This window comes from Euprymna scolopes, chromosome 14, assembly GCF_053919585.1.
Source record: "Euprymna scolopes isolate OS-2025 chromosome 14, ASM5391958v1, whole genome shotgun sequence".
In the NCBI taxonomy this organism is placed as follows: domain Eukaryota; kingdom Metazoa; phylum Mollusca; class Cephalopoda; order Sepiida; family Sepiolidae; genus Euprymna; species Euprymna scolopes.
In genome coordinates, this window is record NC_136495.1 from 51824077 (window position 1) to 51846911 (window position 22835).

The 22835-nt window shown below is 32.3% G+C and overlaps 1 protein-coding gene across 2 annotated transcripts in view; it reads left to right on the forward strand.

The window, feature by feature from the left end:
* LOC145293004 (uncharacterized) overlaps positions 1 to 22835 on the forward strand; it is a 78799-nt gene that overhangs the window by 54794 nt on the left and 1170 nt on the right. For both annotated transcript variants that reach the window (XM_080139260.1, XM_080139259.1), the window contains exons 14-17: positions 8998 to 9346; positions 10393 to 10453; positions 18344 to 19002; positions 20026 to 20168. In XM_080139260.1, the coding sequence (XP_079995386.1) occupies positions 8998 to 9346; positions 10393 to 10453; positions 18344 to 19002; positions 20026 to 20157 (1201 nt within the window). In that variant the 3' untranslated portion in view covers positions 20158 to 20168. The remainder of the gene's footprint in view (positions 1 to 8997; positions 9347 to 10392; positions 10454 to 18343; positions 19003 to 20025; positions 20169 to 22835) is intronic.

Sequence of the window (22835 nt, forward strand, 5' to 3'; positions counted from 1 at the left end):
TATATTATCCGATTATTTGGTTTATTTTAATTATATGATAAAGATTTGACAAGTAGATTAAATTCTTTACATCAAATATTTTTTTAAAAATAAGTAATAGCATTTACAGATGTGAAATTGTTGTATGCAAATATGTTATCTTTGAACAAGCAGTGAAAGTAATTTGTTTTTTAACCAACAAATGAAGAAAAAAAACCTTTGATTGAAAAAAAAAAAAAAAAAAAAACCCGACCCCCCCCCCCTCAAAAAATTACATCTTAATGAAATTCTTAGTTTTTATTAATTAATAAATGAAAGTTAACAAACTCGTAGTCCCCCCCTCTCTCTTCATTTCAAAAACCAAATATGTCTTATTCTACCAATAGTCGAAACTTCATGACCGCCTTTATAAAAAAAACAACACTATGAAGGTGTGAATAAAATAAATAAATAGAAACAACCAATATTTAAAACTCAAGATATTTTTTTTCTTTGAAATTAAATTTATAATTTTTTTATTATCAATAATTTTTACAGAGATCTGCTTTTTTTTTTTTTTTTTTTTTTTTTTTTTTTATTTAAAAAAAAATTAATATCAACATTCATTTATTAATACTGAAAAGTTAATTAAGAGTGGATAGTTTTCGTATTTCTACTAGATCTTTGCAATGGGGTTGCATATTCATTTTTTTTTTTTCGCTTTGTTAAAAACAAATTACTTTCGTTGTCTGATCCTCATGCAAGACGGAATACTCATAAATATGAAATTAAAAAATATATATATAATATATAAATATGAAATTAGTTTGTCATAAGTTTTGAGATCTCATGATATATTTTTTGTTTAAGAGTTTAAAAACCCTCTAAATTAATTTACATCTTTTCAATCCAATCACAATTGTCTTGATAAAAAAGTCAGCTTTTGAATTATTTTTCTCCACACAAGGAATTTATGAATATAAATAATACAATTCGAATGTATCTGTAAAGGTGTTCCATCTTTATGCAAACATTTACTAAATAGTTTCAGCTATATTAAAGTACAAGAGAGGAGTGGCATAGTATCTATGTTCTGCTTTAATGTTATCGCTAAACTTTCCAACAATAACCCAACTTTACACACTCTGCATTTTGGATGTTACCAAAATCTAATTATTCACTGCTGACCAAATGTGAACAGGTTGCTCTATTTTTGGTTATTGTAGTTTTATTCCTCTTTTTGTGTGCCAAATAAAAAAAAAAAAAAGACAACACATTTTTTAAAAAAGGTCAGGGTTCAGAAAAATAACCCTAGAAAGAGAGAGAGAGATAGAAAAAAATGCTGATCTGCAGATGACATCCACTTTTGTCTGCCTAACTTTCTACTCAAGGTGAGTTGTAATTTTGCATCATTTTTTTTTTCTTTTTTTTTTTTTTTTAACACTTTCTATTCATTTTATTAATTTGTAGCTGTTTAAAATATTGCCTGCTTATTATTATACACATATTTTTTGTATTTCTCACTGAGATATAATCTGTACAATTTTTATAACTTTTGATAACTGTTTTAATTTAAAATTTAAGTTGTCTATAAGCTATTTTTTTATTTTCTTTTTAAAACAATTTTTTTCAAATTATTCAGTACTTTAATTTTTCATTTGAAATGAGGCCTTTAATCTTAATTTAAAAACAAACAGGTGATAACCCAATTTTCTGTTTCTTTTTTCTTTTTCAGTGGCCTTAGAGGGATGAGAAGATCAAAAAAAATACTTTTAGAACTGACCTTCTGGAAAGTTCTTCCATGAGGATTTTTTTTTTTTTTTGATTATTAAACCAATCAAAAAGAATTGTTTCCCTGTTTACTTTCATAACAATTTGTATTTTGTTTTATTCATTAAAAAAAAAAAATATTATTTGCAGTTTGACTTTCTCAAAAAATTGCAAATATTTTATCAACACTGGATTATTAATTATATACTGTGAATTTTTTTTTATTCTTTGGGTGCCATTTTGAATATGTAATTTATTATCTATATGTTTCAAGGGAATCTTCTATATTGATTTGTTTTCTCTATATTAGGACTGAGAACAATTTTTTAAAATGATTGAAACAAATCATATTCAGACGAGATTGCTCTTGGGGTGTTAGGAAAGGTAGTGGAATTAATAATAATGGTAATTTTTGATAGATTTGTAATGTGAGTTTTAAAAACAAGTTTAGATCCGATGACCTCAGAGGAAGATTAACTCTGAGCAGTATAAAAGGATGTGTGCAGAACAAGAGACTTTGATGGTATGGTGACATTGAAAGAATGATGAAAGTTCTTGGGTTAGAAGATGTAAAACAGTTGCAGCAGGTTTAGTTTACAGGGGAAGGCCAAATAAAACATGGAAAGAAATAAGAAGAGTCTTGTGAGGAAAGAGGGATAAAGACTTGGCTAGAGATAAGTTAGTTTAAAGTCATTTTTTTTTTTTTTTTTAAAATCATCCAACGTATACCAGCATATAAAAATGTTAAACCGAATAATGATGCTGTGATTTCAAAACCTTATCTTTGAATGGTGTTTGAGCCTTGATAAACAGTGATTTGTTAGAAAAAGGCTGGAAGGGAGAGTGGACAACCCGTTACATCATTAGTTAAATTCATCAATCTTTCACTCTTTGAAATGATTTTCATGACATTGCTAACATAGCATCAGCTCAGACACAAATGTGTAACATAGCATGGGAGATAGGATATTTGAATCCGCACAGAGCGTCAACCGTTTTCTTCATTGATAGTAAGAGCTGTTTCTAAGTGAGATACGCAGGTAGTTAGTGACATTTTATTGTAAAGATAGTTATGGTGATGGTGTGCCTGTCACAGTGATAAAGATAAAGATCAGCATCTCTGAGTTCTACTTGTAACAGCTATCACCCTGGTCAAGGTGAGCCGGGATTTCTTCCTGAACAAATCCAACATCTCTGACCATCACAGAAGAAGCTGACTTACCATGACCAGGATGAAAGCTGTTAGAAGTAGAATTTGTAAAGATATTGATTTTTTTCCCCTCTTCTTGGTTGTTTAAGTAATAGAAGTATTTAAAAAGAACAACGATTAACACCATTATCTGCTCTGGGATTTGGATTTACTTGTAGTAATTTTCATCAAGTACATGAAGTTAAACTGCATCTTCCTCTTCCGATCCCTATTGAGACACAGCCAATCACTTTTCCAGAGGCAAGAAGAACTCTGTAGCATTTTTCTGTCTCATACTTTCTTCCATGATGTCATATCCTGCCACCTAATCCTAATTCTAAAACTTTAAACTTCTAATGTATTTTCCATTTTTTTTATTTATCCTTATAGAAAATACCATTCTTAATATCATTTTTATGCACCCAAAATCCAATATCGCTACAAATGTATGTCAGTTATTTTCCATAGAAACAATATAATTCTGATTTAAACATTTTTAAGAATACCAATAATCATGGAATTGCAAATATTTTGTAATAAAATAGATTATTTAAAAAAAAAAAAAAAGTTTTGTATTCTTTTTAAAATTATTAGTGTAACACCAGCATTAATTTTCTGAATACTTCAAAATCCAATACTTTGATTTCTAAAATTCACTAACTGTAATAAAATGATCTTTGGTAACATTAAAAAAAAATTTTTTTGTTTGACAATACTCAAAATATTCAGGGGAAATATTGTTCTGAATATATTTTGTATATACATGATATCTGTATGGATATTCATGAAAATATCATTTTCTTACATAAGATTTTTTCTGAATTGATATTGATTTTTATTTCTGTTTATTTTCATTGTTTGCTGTCACCACTTAAAAACACATTCAGAAAGGGTTTTTTGAGAGCAAAACAAATCTTGTTTTACTTATGTTTACTGGATTTAGCATTTAATTGAATTTGTAACTGTTTTAATATTTTTTTTCTTTTATTGAAGATCGAGTGTTAATTATTGTTATTCTTTAGTTAGCATTTTTCTGTCATAGCTGATGGAATGAGAAGAATCTAACCCAATGAATTCAAGAAAAAATTAAGTTTAAAATTCTGTAAGACTCTAAAGTTTGAATCAATGTACCTGAAGAAATTCAGATATTTTATTGACCGAAGTATTGTGAAAATAACAGTCAATATGAGAATAGTATTATGTTTTCAAATATTTTAGATGAGGATTGATAATTTATACTATTTTGATTATTCAAACTAATGTTCTCATCTTCAGTGTTATTCTCACAACGTTTTGCCCATTTTAATCTCCGACCTTTTCAGGTATATCTTGTTGAACTCTGGAATCTGCACAGAATTTCGAAGGAGGCCCTTTATTTAACCCATGTGGGTAGCATACTCTTGTTCTGTCATCCATGACTGGGTATAGGAAATTTTCAGTTGTTTTCTTAGTATCTCTTACACTGGGGATTGAACCTTCAACCCCCAGAAGAGTGTCACTTAGAACTGAAGTTTTATTTAGTACACATTCACGAGTTTGACAAGATACATGTAAAGAAGCTTGTTATCAGATGGGCTGAAACGTGATAATACCATTCAAGATGAGAACAGCAGTCGACATAATCTGAATGCAAATAACAGTGATCCTCATTTTCTAGATTCCTAAACAAATGATTAAGTTGCTCATTTAGAGACTATGTTAATGTTCAATGTTAATGTTCAGTTGTATATCATTCAGCAAAAAAATAAAATAAAATACAAAAAATTAAATTAATGAAACTTAAGTTGAGAGAACATTGGACTATAAAAGCTGAAGACACTTTCTACTTAATAGATAAGTGTTTATAATAATACTAGCATAGCTACCCTGCATTGTTCAGGGTCCTATTTTCACTAATTTATGTAGATTAAAGAAAAAAAAAACAATAGAAGTAAAACTATATGATCTATTAAATATTGTCATATAAAACTAATTAAACTAGAAAATATTACAACTTATTTATTTTTTTAAGTTTTATAGCTGTCAAAGCTATGCTATGTAATTAAAATTTATATTTTTTTTAATATTATAAAATATTTTGTTGATTTATTAGTTTTAAGATTTGTTGTAACTAATAAATTTTTCTTTTTTTTCTACAGGTTTTAACACTAATTTTTTTTTTGTTTTTGTTTCACTTGTAAAATAAATGCTTTTATTGTAATTTTTAAATTTTCTTTTATTTCAATCGAGAAACTACTTTATTTACAAACTATTACGTAAATTTGTTATAAAAATACAAAAAGAAATTTTATACATTTTAATTTAATTTTTGAATAAGATTTAAAGGAGAGCTTAATTTTACAATTTTATTTTTGTAAATTAAAATTATGAAATATAACCATGAATGTTTTTTTTTTTTTTTTTCAAAATTTAAAAATTTTTTTTAAATCATTGAATTTAAATTTTTAAATGTAATCTTTTTTATATATAGATTAATATTGAAATATGAGCTAGAAGGAACAGCATAATTTAAAAAGAAAAATTTTTACTATATAAAAATTAATTAAAAAAAAAATCGTAATAAAGTTATATGAATTGGTATGGTATAATATTTTGGAGCTGTTTGATACTGTTGTTGGTATTGGTTTCACAAATTATTTCTAAAATCAAGTACTTAGTTGAAAGTGAAGCTATGGAACTAACTGGTAACTTGGTATACCCAGGTTGTCAGTGCTTGCTGTTATCCATTTCATCACTGTCACCTCCCATGAAAGATGACTAGAGATAAATAGTGCTGATCATTCTTGTCTTCATTAACTGCATTCGATTTGGTCTTGTGAACAAAAATAAAAAATATCTTGTTTTTGTTTGGGGTGGGAGCAGTGTTACTTCCAAGAGAATCTGTTAGGTTTAAATTTGAAATGGCATTTTTATCACTAAATGCGACGATTAAAAATGTTTTAGATATGTGCCACACTTGTATTTCAAATAGTATAACTCTTGACACATCTTAAGGATCTTTTGCAAATAGTACTTTTCTTTGAACATTTACAGATTTTTGCCTTTTCTGTTTTTTTTTGTTTTTTTTTAATGAAAACCGATTTTATTTAAAATGTTTTTACAAAATATTTATGTACACATAGTTTATTTTGAAAAATATAAGTTATGGCTCTATATCATTGCATCTCTTTTACTCTTTAGACTCTTGAATACTCTTGTTTTGTTCGTTAATATATTATTACATCGGCCAAAATGTTGTGAAAATAACATTGAAGATAAGAACAGTAATCTGAATAATTTAAGTACAAAAGTGCTTTTAAAACAAATTCTGAAACATAACTAATTTTTTACTAATTAAATTACAAAACTTTTAGCTAAGAAATTTATTGGTAAAAAAATTACTAATTACAAGTTTTAGCTAAGAAATTTATTGATTAAATATTAACTAATTAGCTAAGAAATTTATTGATCAAATATTAACTAATTAGCTAAGAAATTTATTGATAAAAATTATCTAATTCAAATACAAAAGTTTTAGCTAAGAAATGTATTTGTCAAAAATATCCAACATCCACAATTGCATTACACAACTTTTGTTTTTATCAACTGAATTTTTTTTTTTTTAATGTTAAATATAACTGTATTGAAAATAAAACTAAAAATAATTTCATTTTATCATGAAAATACAAGTATCATCTAATATTATGATTCATAAAATTTGGACAATTTGCAGAAATCTCACGAGTTATTATCTACATAATGATGAGGCATTCCATGTTTGTACATCCGTTATTACCTTTCATAAATAAAATAAGTGTGATTCTATAAGCAAAATAAGAATTAGTAATTAATCTAACATTGGTAAAGTAAAATATTTCGATTTTTACCCATTTTAAAATGAATCGTTCTAAAATCAAATTGTCCTTTCAACTAAAAACGAACAATTTTAAGTAAACATACTTCAAAAAGTGACATTCGTTTTATTGATTGGAAAAATAGTTAACAGGCAATTATTTTTAGGGTAAGAGACATATCAGTTTTATTGATTTAAAGATTATTTAGCTAAAGATGGCAATTATTCTTACAAAAGTAATGTAATTATTTTCTTAATAGTAGTGACCCTGATATTCATTATTTCAAAAGTGAATGTTATTATTAACTGTGAATTATACAGGTTGATCGAGAAGGCACCATGGAATTTTTATGAGTGTTCCACTCATCCAAAATTATTTCCAAGTCTTTTTCTTAAACAAAAGAAATCACATTTTTGTTAGCATTAAATAGTTTTTAAAACCTCGACTAATCTGATACACCTAAATGAGTGAGATATATGAAGAAAAGTAACTATTTGATCACTTGGAAAAAACTATTTCTAAAACTGATATAAATTTTCCTTTAAAAAATCGTTTCTTCACATTTTTATGAATTAAAACAATCTTCAATTGTTTTATGTAGTTTTTTGAGGGGGACAATTAAATTAAGTTTTCATCAAATGATACACATCTTATAGAACAGGTTCATTTGTCACCTTTATTTAAAAATGAATATCATGAACTCTTCTCTTTAAGTAGCCTTTCCACCTTGATAAACAGTGACCTACGAAAACATGAAAAAAATGAATACCACTTTATTGATGAAAATTTTTATTTGCATAATAATAAGAAATTGATGGCAAAATCTAACTTCCAATCTTGAAAAGAAAATTGTGCATTTAGTTTTGAAGATTTTCTTTATATATATATATATATATATATATATATATATATATATATATTTTATTGGAATTCATTATTGAGATTAGTATTGTTTGTTAATTTATTTATTGCGGACTATTATCCTCATCTTTATTAGTTGTTGTTTCATAACGTTTCGGCCAACTATTCCTCTGGCCTTCGTCAGGTGGTAACCGTGATGGGATAGGAACTCCGAATGTCCTAACTGCATTCCTAGCAATGAAGATAGTGATTTCAATTCTACCCAAAGTCAACCAGAGGCTTACTTGGCCAAATTATGGTGAGACGACAACAACTATGGATGACAATAATTGCTGAGAATGCAGTTAGGAGATTCGGAGTTCCTATCCCATTGTGATTACCACCTGACGAAGGCTAGAGGAATAGTTGGCCGAAACGTGAAACGACAACTAATAAAGATGAGGATAATAGTCCACAATAAATAAATAGATTATTTTCTTGTAAAGTAAAACCTTATTTGCACAAGATCTTGCTTCAAAAATCTCACAATTTCAGTCATAAATCTTGATAAAAACTGATATTTTTCATTAACTACATGAAAAATCTATTAAAATTAATGAAAAATTTATTTTTAAGTATTGAATACTTCAGTTTTTTTGTTTGAAACACGTTAGAATTTTTTCTTTGTATAACTAATTAACTTCAGCTTGTGAATATTTTTTTTTTATCCTCTCAAATATTGAAACCTTTTGATCCCAAACTAACCATTAATTTGATTTTAGCTGGTGAATATTTTTTAAATCTTCCCCCAAAATTGATTACATAAAATACAAATGCTGAAAATCGTTTTAGTTAAAAAAAAAAATAAATAAATAAAAAATGTGAAAAAGCGATTCTAAAAAAAATCAACAAATTGAGATCAGCTTAAGGAATTGTTTTTATGCATCCAAAGTGATCATACAGCTATTGGCATTACAGCTTCACTTGTTTTAGTTTTTTTTTATTATTTGTTAGTTAATAAATCCAAATGATGATAAAAGAAAATAAATTGTTAGCAATGATTAGTTTTAAAACCTCAACTCAAAATAATATTTATTTTTGTGCATGTATGAAATAAGACCCGAATTATAACTTATCTCGCTGCGTAATATGCAGTGGGATAAACTTGAATATTTTCAATCTGAAAATTGAAAAATCTATACACAATTGTTTATGTGAATGTCTATGACGTTTTTTTTTCATGATTCTGCAACATTTCAAAATGCAAAAGAAATGCGTTTTCCATAAAAAATTTTTTTCTGTTTTTTTTTTTTTCCAAGAAATCTTGTTGAAAATGGAAATTCATCCTTTTCCCTTTTCTTTTCTATTTCTCTTTGGACCCTCTGCCTACTCAACTCCCCTCGGTAGAACATGCAAGCGTTATTTTTATACCAATAACACTACTGGCCACTCGCAGTGGGAATATCCTGATCCGCAATCTAAGGGAGAAGGGGCAGAACTGCCGGACACTCTTGGGGCGATGGCCGGCTCACTGGCCCTGCCCTTGCTACTACCACCACCGCCACCTCCCCCATCCCCTCCGTCTTCGTCACCCTCATCAGAAGCAGCAAAGACACAAGTGACGTCGGTGGTGGTGACAGAGGAGAAGGAACACCAAAAAGTGAGCAAGGGATCCGAACGATCGGAAAGGTCTTCGAAAAAGGAAAGTCATTCATCTTCCAAGTCTGAAGGGCGAAAGGACAAAAGAAGTAGAAAGGTAGGTGTTTTTTTTTTTTTTTTTTTTTTTTTTAAGGGACACCACTTATCAAGGCTCAGTTATTGTAGTGAAATTCGAAAAATGAAATATTGAATTTCAAGTAAAACTAACGGTATCTATTGAATTGTTATGTCACAGTAATGGATTTATCCAAAAATTATGAAATTCAATATTTGATTTTTTGAAGTTTGCTATAAGAATCCATTGATTATCTCCTTTGATCTGAATAACATTTATTTAGGTCAAAGGTCTCCAAAGTTTTACAAATAGGAAGCCATATTGCTGACTTTTTAGAGCTACATGGGCCAAAATAGAAAAAAAAATGACCTCTACATGTTTTATACGGTTTGGCTCATTAGCTTTGCTTTCTAGTGAAACTGGTTCTCATTCGTTTAATCATTTTCTGGACAAAAAAGAAAAAAACACCATATCATTTTCACTTTTTAAAATTTTCCTGAATATTTTCATATTTTTCATAAGCGCTCCATGGGCCAGATTGAAGACTTTGACGAGCTGTAGTTTGGAGATCCCTGATTTAGATGCTTGTGTATTATTTATTTCTGTTTATTCACCCCAAACAAGGCATATTGCCACTGAGATATAAAAGGCTACCATTATTAGTGTCCAGTATTAAATTTCTGCATGTTGGTATAGTGAGAAAAGGAGAGAAGGGAGGAAATTCTAATAGTAAGCTGTCTGAGGAAAGAAGCTATTAGAGTAGAAAAACTTTTTATATCTAGGGACCTCTACAGTGAGAAAATGGGATCTTGTTGCAAGTCAGGTTTGTTGGGGGCATTTATGTTAAGGAGGGAAGGTTAAAGTGCAGCAAGTTTGTTTGAGCACATTCTGTTGATGTACTTATAAAACAAGCACAGGGATGCAACATTGTGGTGATGGGGATAGAGCTTGTGTAACTCTAAATTGCTACCATAGATGAGTTTTTTTTTTTAACCAACTCTTATCTACAAGTATCGCTTGAAGAATGGAAATAAAACTTGTAATTCATACTCGTTGCAATTGCTAAAACAAAACGTTTTGCCTTTCAGGAAAGCAAATCTTCCAAAAGTTCCAGGAATAAAGATTCGTCTCGAAGCAAATCACATTCAGGTGAGAAGAAATTCTTTGGCATTTTTTGCTTTCAAACTTGGATAATAGCAAGACACATTTCTCATGACATCAAACTATGTGTTCATTATCTCTATAATATTAGCTGTATCATTCCGTTTTTATTTATTTTTTTGTACATTTTTTTTTTTTTTACATAGGTGTCACTACTTATCAAGACCCGGAGGCAACTTGAGGATAAGGGTTGTTGAAAGTTAAATTTGATTATTAAGGTTTATTATGGTATCATTTGGTCATCATTAAATTATGAATTGAACCAAATTGTTATAAAACTATAACTAATTGCTGTTAAGATAATTTTGTTTTATACTATTTATAAAAATGATTCAATGTAAAAAATAAATGAACGTTTTCAATGTTTATTTAACGATTGGCTATAAATTTTAAAGACAGTTTAAAGGTTTCCAAATTCCTTTAAAATTTCAAAATGTCACCAAGTAATTTACTTAAAAGAAATTTATTCATTAATGAAAGATAAAAATGGCTGACTTGTTTACAAATGCATTTCAATCGAGTAATTTTGTCATTAGATTATTTTTTGTAAATAAGAGTTCTTATTCTAGATACCTTACACTAGTTTTTTTTTTTTTTTTCAATAAACGATTATGACTTTTACTATTTATACATGACAAGGCACTTGCTGCTGTTGATTCGTTATTCAAGTAACTTTGACCTGTTATTCAAGCAAACTTGGATTTTTGTCATCTTTCAGCCGATCTTGGTCCATCAACGCAAAGTATCTTAAGTGTGTCTTGCAGTATTATGAAATAAGCAACAAAATGGGTTTAGTCACAACTTTCAGCCGAAAGTTTTGTTTTTTTTTGGCAAATATCTTAGATCCATATCTAAAAAAACACAACTTTTTTTCAGTGATGCCAACAAGAAATAGTTATAATACTTTGCGCTGACAAATCCAGATCATATGAAGGGGGATAGAAATCCGATTGCTCAAATAATTAGCCAAAGTTGCTTGAATTTTTTTTTTTTTTTTTTTTTTTTTGCATGGGGATCACCACTTATCAAGACCCGGAAGCCATTTGGGGATAAGGGTTATTTTCTGTACAATAATCAATGGGATAATATTGTAGTAATAGTTGGTATTGGAGATTTGATGAAGTGTCTTACTTAAGGGGGCAATTAATCAGGAATTTGTTTATGTTGGACTTGAAGACATCCAAGTTGTAGTCAGGTGGGAAACAGGCAAACGGAAGAGAGTTCCACGTGCGTGCACTTCTCAGAAAAAAGCTATGTTCATGGAATCTAATGTTTTGATTTAGGCAGAGATAAAGTGTGGGGGAAATTACTGACAGTGGTTTTAGCTAGACGGGTGTTTATCGTGAAAGATTGGCGAGGGGAGATGAGAGATTGGACGAGCACTTGCCATGGAAATAATGATAAAACAAAGACAGGCTCGCAACGTCTCTTCTGTGGGAAAGAGAAGAGAGCAACCCCCACCAAGCCACAAAGTCTATTTTGTACTTTGTCAAGGCAGGATAGGCTGTTTTTTTTAAGCTCCAGCCCAGATGTGGCAGCAGTACTCCATCTTTGGATGTACTTGGCTTTTATAGAGATAGAGAATTGCAGATATCTTCTGGAGTGGTAGAAGGATCCCACCATTTTCCCAGCGGCCCGGGCAACAGACTTGATATGTGTTCCATTTCAGATCAGGAGTAAAGGTCAAACCCAGAAGCTTGTCAAAACATGAAGCCTCCCCAAGTCGAGAGCCATCCATTTCAATTGATGCTAGATGAGGAACAGAGCGTTGATGATGTAAAGTTAGGAGCTTAGTTTTAGATGCATTAAAAGTAACCAGCCACGTCTTCCCCCACTGAACCACGCACTCAAGATCAGAGGAGAGGGAATCAGAGAGAGCTTTGTCATTTACGGCCTTTGATGTGTTGCCATAGATGGTCGTGTCATCAGCATAGATATCAACGAGTGATTTAAGTATGTGTTTTGAGAGATCGTTAATGTAGATCAGGAAGAGAGTTGGGCCCAGGATGGACCCCTGGGGGACTCCAGCATTAATACTGTGGGCCTCTGATTGCTGCCCATCAACCTCTACTCTTATGAGCCTATCAGAGAAAAATGATTTAATGATTGAGAAAACATTTCCAATTATACCGTAATTGAAAATCTTGTGAAGTAGGCCCTTATGCCAAACCTTATCGAAGGCCTTTGATATGTCAAGAGCAATTACCCTAGAAAGGAAGCCTTTGTCAAGAGATTCACTAATCCTATGGGATATGACTGTTAGCTGTAGATCTAGAAGAACGCAAACCATATTGCATGTCACTAAGGAGGTTATTTCTGCTGAGGTGGTTGACTACTTCTTTATTTAATATGGATTCCAGTAACTTACTCATGACACACAAGACACTTATTGGTCTGTACTGAGAGGGAGATGACTTATCACCTGAGTTCTTAAATACAGGGCATACTGACGAGATTTTCCAGGGTGTTGGAAAGCACTTCTCTTTAAGGCAACGCTTAAACAGTTTTGTAAGTATGGGGGCAAGTTCTGGTCGAAGCTTTTTCAACACTATAATTGGAATGCCGTCTGGGCCAGTTGCTTTACTGGAATCAAGGTTCTTGATTAGTTTGGCGACCTCGTGCACAGATATTTATATGTTGGATAGTATGTTGTCTGTTATAGGAGGAAATATGGGGAGTTGATGACCTTCGTCGCAGAGGGTACAGTGAGCTGCAAAGTTCTTGGCAAATAGTTTGGCCTTATCTGATGCTGATGAGATGACCTCAAGTCCATTGATGATGGTTGGAATAGAACGCACGCATCTGTTCAGGATCCTGTTTGTTATTTGCCAAAACTGGTGGGAACCAAACCGCTGCTCAGCTACTTTGGATTTAACAGACTGAGCATATAGCTCTCTTGCATTTTTTATTACTCTTTTACAGTTGTTGCTGGCAGTCCTGAAGGCAGCTTTAGTCTCAGTACATCTATTACATTGGTAGCTATGGAAAAAGTGATTTCTGTGCACAATGGCAGCAGCACATTCTGGGGGAGAACCATGGCTGGCTGTTAGGTTTTTGTTGAAATTTTTTTGATGATATGAATCGGTCTATGCCTACAATTAACCATTCGGTCAGGTCTGATAATATAGAGGATACATCCTTTTTAAACATGGAATGCAGAGGTAGATCAGATATGAATGTACGGAAGCTATCCCAGTCAGCCATAGAATATCGATATACAGTACGGTGGAGAGGTACATCTGAAGACTTATTGTATTTCATTTTTATTTTAACTGATACAACTGTGTGATTGGAGGATCCCAGGAGAGATAGAACGGAACATGAACATAGCTCAGGGGAAATTGTGAGAAAAAGGTCTAGAAGGCTTGCATACTGACCAGTAGTATCAGGCACACGTGTGGGTTCATGAACAATCTGAGTGAGGTCATAGGCAATGGCAAAATCATGACAGAACCTCCCCTCATCATCTGTCTTATTTGAGTGGGTCAGCCATTCCACATTATGGACATTGAAGTCACCGCAAATGTGAATGTTAGCCGAACTATGAGCAGACAGGATGTGGTCAATTTTCTCAGATATGCTCTTAAGAACAGTAACCCCACTGTTTTGGGGCGATAGAGGGCAAATATAAATGCGGTGGTGTAAGCAAGTGCAACCCGGAAGCACATATAAGGTAAATTAGGGTCTTCTCTGGAGATGTCTCTACCACATGGGAAGCCATCTTTAATGTAGGTGCATATTCCATGTCCATAGCGATCTTGGGGGTCAGATTTTGATGTTAAGTTAAAGTATCCTCTTATTATGAACTCATCTAGGGAAGTGGTCGGCCCTATGCCAGTTTCGCTTAGAAAGAGTAAGTCTGGTTTCGTCTCCTGTAATTGGGTTTCAAACTCTGGCAGGTTGTAACGTAGACCCCTGATGTTGGAGAAGGAGACATGGTAGTAGAGGTCTACGTTGGAGGATGGGGTTCTAGGTTTATTCGTGTTTTTTTTTTTTTTTTTTTTTTTTTGTGAGATTTATCATGTTGAGGTTTTGGGATTTGTGGAGCAGGTCGATAGACTTGGTTGGAGCAGGACACAGGGAAAGTAAGAGAGAAAAAGACAAGAAATTTTTTTTTTTTTTTGTAGCACATAAGGTAAAGTCGTAACAATTACCCACTAGTATGGCATCGAGAGGCCCCACCAGAAACTACTGTATGGTCGAGAATTCATTCACCAAATGGCAATACAGCAGCCCCAGTACTTTACACCTGCTGATAGGACAGCCTTCTTAGTGGTGAACCAAGGTTCGGGTCCCTGACTATCAGGCGGGTAACCTCAGCCCAGATGAAACGCTTACCTCCAGCACCCTTACTGGTGATGTGGCCACAAGGATAGACATAGAAACAGAAAAATTTCCGACATCTCAGACTACTGTTCACGAAGTATTATTGACCTGGAAAGCAGCTTTTTCTTCACCCTTTGTCAGAAAAATCACTCATTGGAAATGAGGACTGAGGGACAAAAAATGAGAAGCGAGAGTTACTGGAGCTGCCGATAACACAACCACAGTGTATTATCTACTCTCCGTTTAAAAAAAAAAATATGTAAGGACTTATTAATATCTACTTAATATAAGTCCGTTACTCCGTTCCCAGTTTAGGAGAATATTTGAAAATAATCTTCCCTCACATAATTATGCGTGGGTATTTTTCTTTTTTTTTTTTTTTTTTTTTTTGGCTTTATCTAACTTCCATAGAGAATGATTTAAGCATTCAAACTTTACCTTTATAAGATACCGTAATGAAACTTTCAATTTGTGAGGCCAGGTGTTTTTTTTTTTTTTTTTTTTTTTTTTTTTTTTTTTTTTTTTTTTTTTTTTGTATTAATTTAGTTTGGAAGAACCTGTTTAAAAGCTGGTTAAGAGTAGAACAATTTGGCTTAGATACTAAGTTTAGACTGGTTAAGAAATAATGCATACTGCTGAGAAAAAGTATTTTTCAGTGTTTAGTTAATAGTGCAGATATAATTTGGAGAAAACAACAACAGAAAAAAAGAGCGAAAGAAAGATGTTCAGAAATTTAGTCAAACCTGAAAAAAATAAATAAATGGAAAGAAAATAATGTCTGCAATACATAAGTTTTCGCGATATCAAGACAGGTGGATTTCAAAATTATAGATAGAAAATGGCATAACTTAGCTTTGGAAAAGTTTGACTGCGGTCTCGAGTTTATATCGAGGAAGAGGGAAGAATTAGTTGTCCTAACTGGTTTATGCCGGGTACTTAAGGGGAAGTGTTGAGTGGTAGGAGGTGGCATCTTGGGTTCTGTATTTTTATTTATTTTTTTAATTCAACAATGCTTTTGTTTTATTTTGTTTTTGTTGGCTTTGACTACCTCGGTAGAGAATGTTTGAGCATTTTAGCTTATATAAGACCGTTACTTTGTTCCCAGTTTAGGAGAATAGTGAATAGGCAACAACAGGTGCCGTGCCTTTTATATCTAATTGAGTTTGCATAAATAGTAAAAGCGCGATTAATTGTAAATAAAAAAATGTGTAAATCTCATATATATAAGTAGTAGTCATACGGTTATATTAACTATTAGGTTGGTGCAAAAATGATGTTTTTTTTTATGTTCAAATTCAAAAGATCATAATTCCTTTCATAATAAGTTTTATTAATCAAAATAAGAACTATTAAAATCGACACATTTTTGACAACGAGAAACAAGTTTATTTATCCCATTAGCAAAGAAATTCGGATTTCTGGAAGTGATGAAGTCATTGATGGCCGATTCGACATCGTCTCGGCTTTTGAAGCATTTTTTGCGCAGGAAGTTGTTGAGATGCTTGAGAAAGTGATAATCGGTGGGCGAATAGTCCGGTGAATATGGTGGATGAGGCAGTTTCGTAGCCCAATTCATTCAGCTTCTGCAGCGTTAGTCGAGCAACATGCGGGTGAGCGTTGTCATGAAGGAGAATTGGTCCCTTCATATTGACCAATCTTGGGCACATACTTTGGAGCTTCTGGTGCATTTCATCTATTTGTCGGCAATATTTCTCTGCTGTAATCGTTTTGCCTGGATTCAAGAAGCTGTGATGGATGAGACCGGTCGCAGATCACAAACATCACCATAACTTTTTTTTTTTTTTTTTTTTTTTTTTTTGTGTACTTTCGGCTTCGGGAAGTGTTGTGGAGCTTCTCTGACATTCAACTACTGTGCCAAACGTCTCCGGTTGTCATAGAGAATCCACTTCTCATCACGTCATAATCCGCTCAAGAAATGGGTTGTTTTAGTTGTGCAGAAGGAACGTAGAAGACACGTCAAAAAATATTTTTTTATTAGCGTTCAATTTATGTGGCACCGATTTATCCAACTTTTTTGACTTCCCTATTTGCTTTAAATGACAAACGACTGTTGAGTGGTTGACCTTGAGTTCAACCACAACTTCTTGTGTGATTTTGCGAGGACCGGCTTCAATTAAGGCTTTCAAATGTTCTTTATCAACTGCAGTCAGCTGGCTGCAACCGTCTTCATCTTCGAGGCTCTCATCACCATTGCAAAATTTCTTGAACCACTGTTGTGCCACACGTTTGGGCCAAATACATCATTGATATCCCAAGCTGTCTCAGCAGCTTTTTGGCCTAGTTTGAACTGGAACAAGAAAATCGTGTGGATTTAAATTTTGTCCATGCTGTCGAAAAGTTTGCAAAAAAATGAATGAAGAGATTGAGAATGGTAACGAATAACATGATTTGATAGAGCGAAAAACACACTTTAAAATGATATATAACACGGCTATATATATATATATATAGTCTGTAATTATATATATATATAGGCTGTAATATATATATATATATATATATATATATATATATATAGTCTGTAATTATATATATATATAGTCTGTAATTATATATATATATATATATATATATATATTAATGAATTAATTCAGAAATCTATATATATAAAAGTGAAAATGTGTGTGTGTGTTAGTGTGTGCATTTTTCTGTATGTCCGCAAAGGGATTTTTTCCGGCGGCTTCTCGAGGCCGTTGCTCATTCTTACAACTTTTTATATCACGCTGAAATCATAATATCTACAAGTTACGAACAGGGGTCGCGTGTGTATTTAATTTGCCCGACTCTCAAAAGCTAAATATCCAACATTTTTCGATCGCTGTGTGTAGATTCGCCTTTTTTATATAATAAAAGCGAAACTAATTCTGGCAGCATTGTTTCGGTCATGATCGCCGGAAACGTCCAAAAGCAATCAGCTTTGATCAATGTGGAGTTTCTCCTTATATCAGACAATTGCTATTCACTTTGGACAATCCCCTGTTTATGGGGAACTGGTTTCCCCCAGAACATCTTGAGGAAACAAAAAAAAATTAAAAATGTTGCCCCACAGTAAATAAAATGCTGCCCTGCAGTCAAAGTTTACCTCATTAAGTCATTAAGTACGGGCACCTGCCAATTCTTAATACTTAAATAAATTCAAACATGTTTCCGTTACTATTTCGTGGTTAACGTCGCACGTTTTTTTTCACACTTTAATTTCCAGCTTCGACTCTTCATATTTACCTACCAAAACTTTTTTTTTTTGCAGTTACATTTTGAGGGTCACCTCCATTGAGGATTGAACCTTTGATCTCCAGAAGAATTTAACTTACAACTGAAATTCACCAAGTACTTTATCCACTATGCCATGAGTCCAATCTTTTTAATTTTTTTTCCTTTATAGTTTTGTCAGACATTTTTTATCCTATGTTTGGCTACTTGCAGCAATTTAACAGCAAATTTTTCTGTCTTATCTTTATTCTTTTGCATGTGTTTGAACAATTTTTAATATTTTTTTAAGTAACGATTTTGTTTAAAATATTCTATTTTCAGAAAGCTCATCAAATTCCAAATTAAAAGATTTTGTATGTGAACTGAGTATCTACCCAGGGGAACCACCTCCACCCGGCACAGAGCTCCATCTACAACCATCTGCTACCACGGATCTTTCAAGCATTTCTATGGGTCGATCCAAAAGCCCAAAATTGAATAATACAAGTTCGTTAAAAAAATCTCACTCCGTCGAGGATGACTTGATGGATGTGATGAAGCTGGCAGACTCACTTAGTAGGCCTACAACTTCTGCGGTATCAGACGACATGGAAATTGACCCTGATGATGAGGTTTCAAACCCAACCTCCCTCTTACCATCATCCGAATTAAAAATCAATTCGACAAGTGTAGGAAGTAACGGAACAATGTTGTCTATACCGGATGATGTTGGTAGTCATGTGATGGCCAATAGTTTTGCTGTGATATCTAAACCACCTCAGATCCTTGCACGTCCGGCACAATGTGTCGAGACGATTGCATCTGGCTGCGAAAGCACCCTGTCCTCCAGTGGTCAAATAGAGGCTACTGTAAATGATCCCTCCAGTATTTCTCTTATGCCGGAATTACACAATGAATCCTCCAACAGCCCTAAACCAATTGACAACAATGAAACCACGGAAACAAAGAATCCAAAAGAGAAAAGAAAGAAAAAAGATAAGGTAAATCTATTTCTGAATTTATTTTTGATTGTGTGTGTGTTTATATATATAACTTTAATTTTTCGATTTTCCTTATGACTTTTTTGTGTTAATATTTTTTTGATTTTAACACAATCGAAAGAATGTGTGTGTGTGTATGTGTAGGTATGTATATATATATATATGTGTGTGTGTGTCAGATGAATGGTGAGACATCATGATCGAAATTGATTATTTAAGAGGACAGCTCAAGAATTTTACATTGAACTCGAAAACCATATTGTAGTCAGCTGGGAAGCAACACCATTGTATTGTGTTCCACAGACGTGCAGTTCTAAAGAAGAAACTGTTTCTTTAAATTTAATTTAGTTTTAGGTACATGGAGAGAGAAAGGAACATTATTGACCGTGCTTGTAGCTAGATTAATTATTCTTGTGAATGTATGTATCCATAATCACACAATCAAAAGCAGGATCAAAAGTTTTATGAGTAGGCTATAACAGCACAATCTACAGTGTAGAGTTCTCATATTTGTGGTCTAATCTGCTAATCTAGAAGTGGCATGATGCGACAGAGGATTCACAGTATTATCATGCAAGCACCTTTTATAAGGACAGTTTTTGTGTCACATGTTAACATTTGTGTACGACTGAAGTTGGATTAAAAAGCCACTTATGTGCACATAGTCACACAGTAGTTAACTGAAGAAATGGCAAACAAAAAAAAAAAAGGGAAGAGAGAATGAATTGCTGCTACATTTCATCAACAGATATGATTCCACTTGTCTACGTGATCTGGCCAGATAATCTGCTGCAATCAAAGAATTTATCCTCCATAGTGTTTAAAACCTGTATTTGTGATTCATTAATTTTTTTTTTTTTTTTTTAGAAATTTGAGTTTTGATGGCATGAATTACATAAAGGCAAAACGGCTATCTTATGATGAGGGGAAATTATTTTCTTAAAAGCAAAAATATCCAAATTTATCAGAATAATTTTTTTTTCATTGTTGATACATTTTAATTTTCTTTTACCATTTTCTTAGGTGATCACGGGCACAAGTTTGACATTGAAGAAGAAGAACGTTTCATCGTTAGTAGAGAAATGGCAGAAAGTGAAAAAAGAAGTCGAAAAAGAAGATGAATTGGCTCGCCATGAGTTTGGCGACGGAGACTAAAATAATCAAATGTAAGCGGATCTTTTTAAAATCTAACCAGAAATTGTTTCCTAAATGATTTCTCTTGTTTGTCCAAATTTTCTTTCATTAAAAAGTTGCTCCATTCATGACAACCATTAGAACCTCATAGAAATTCCGTGGTGGTTTTCTTTATTGAAATAAAATTTTTTGAACTGTTCAAGTTGTATGAAATGCAAGAATTTTTTATGATAATTTTGTTTTATCAAAAAACCAAAAAGGTTTTTTTTTTCTTTTTTTTTTTTTTCTTTTTTTAAACGTGTTATACATTGCTGATGTTGTCTGGGAATCTTTTTAATTTCATTATTTTAATTGAATTTTGAAATTAAAATTTATTTTTGTTTTGGAATGTTTTTAGATGAAGATTAATAATTTGTATTATGAGAACTACTGTTCTCATCTTGAGTCTCAGTGTTTCAGCTGATAGAACCTAAGACCTTATTTAGATGCGTATTGTTGAACTCTGGAATTTTTTTTTTTGTATAGATTTCCAAGTTTGACAAGACTTATCTGAAAAAAGTTGAAAGTTACATTGACTGAATAATGAAAATAACATCCAAAATGAGAACAGAAGTCTGAATAATACATAAAAATTCAATTATATCGTTTGATTATTGATATCTTAATTCAACAAATCTTTTACTAATTTTGGTTCTTGTCCAGAATTCTCCCTATATTAAAAAAACAAACATTAATCAAGTAGTTTTATTTTTATAAAGAAACTCATTTTTAAGCGATTAATGGGAATCCATGGGCATTACAAAAATTTTGCCAGTTTGAATTACCACCCTTGTTTCTTGAGATTATTTTCAAGAAGGTGATGTGAGACAGTCCCTCCTTTCGTACTCAGAAAATTTGATTTTCTTCACAAAAATAAAACTTCATCAATTTGCATGATTTTTTTAAATATATTTTCGTTCCATCACAGGTCCATACATCATACAGATTTTTTTCTTTATTTTTATCTAATATAAGGGGAATCATGGACAAGTACCTTAATTTTTATTAAGGTAATGTTTTATTCTCAATTTATAAAATGATAGGATGAAAAAAAAAGCGTACAAATTTTTTAATTAAATGAGAATTTTATTGCATTTTTCATTAAGTAATTGTAATAATAACGTGTAAGTTGCTTAGAGATGAGAAACAGACAGACACCTGAGAGGTTGTCAGATAACAATTGTATTCATGTAGAAATGCAAATGCGTGCTGCACAGCATGATTAGTTGTTACATCTGAATGACAGACGTGCAATTGTTAGGTGTTTGACTGAGGAGAGCACAAAAAACTGAAGAGTTATACCCCCTAAGAAGTATTATCTTTGTTTGAGGAAAATAAGATCCTCATTGAGTGGGAAGTGTGTCACTGGGATTAGCTTTGTGTGAACAATGCCTAGGGTCATCTAAGAGTGAACCCAAAAACGCAGACCGGATAGCTATTATTTTCAATGGATATCTCCAGTGGCCAATCTTTGAGCAATGACCACTAACAAAAGGCCAGAACCAGTCGAAGGTGAAAATATTTCGGGAGATAGGAAGGGACAGTCAAAGCTGAGTAAGAGAGAGTGGGAGTTTGAATGTTTAAAATGCGCAGTTGGTTTTCAGGAGAGCTATCAAGCAGTTTGATCACTGCAGCTCTTTGAGCAGATTGGATCCTTTGGGCCTCTCGGTAAATGATAAAGTGAGTCTTATGTGCTGATGTGTTTTAATCTGGTCAAGCAGAGATCGGATGATGCAAGTCTGTCATTCAATTAGGTAGATGGGAACCGCCTTTAATCTTAAAAATAATAAACATCTATTATCTATTCATAAGCTGGACTTATCGTTTTGCTTGAAAGGACTCTTTGTGCAGCAGAGACTAACAGCTACCTTGGACTGGCACAATGTGTAGGACAACATAGCCAGTGTAATGGACGAACACACAAGGGATAGTCATAGAGATTTTAACAATGCAAATTTTAAAAAATATTCTTGTCTTAAAACAATTGTTTTCATCTGTTAAATATTAAAAAAAAAAATAAAAAGCAAAGTCAACTGGATGACAGAATTCGATTTTTGAATAATTAATTAAAAAATGCCCCAAAATGGCCAAAAAAGCATACTTTTTGCCCCATAGCATTTGATCCATCCATTAGATTTTCCTGAAACTTGGCCAAAATGTGGAGGCCATTGTTCTTAATATAAGTTCAGTATGGGTGACCCTTGCAAAATTCTGGTTTGCATCTCTCTGGGACTTTTAGAACTAAAAAAAATGCTTTTTTGTGGCTCTTTTTTCATATTACTCAAAAACTTGATATGTATGTCTGTATAGTGGTTTTCTATGATGCTGAATTCAAATATACATCTTAAGGCATGAAAATGCACTGTTTGTCCATTTTCACTGGGATGCGATGTTCCCAGGAGCTCAAAAGAGGTCACAAGAAAAGTTTTACATCGCAAAATTGAAGAAACAGGTGTTCCCAATGTTGACGAGTCCGACAGGGGGAAGTGTGTTGCTTGGGACGATTGAATTGTGAGAAGTGGTTGGGGGAATACCCTGAAAGCACTGTAATTTCTTAAAACACCCAGCCACCATGATTGGGCCAAAAAGAGTGAAAAAATGTGATAAGTTCAAATCAAATTACTCGATTTGTTAACTATGATGGAAATAATGCTTTTAGG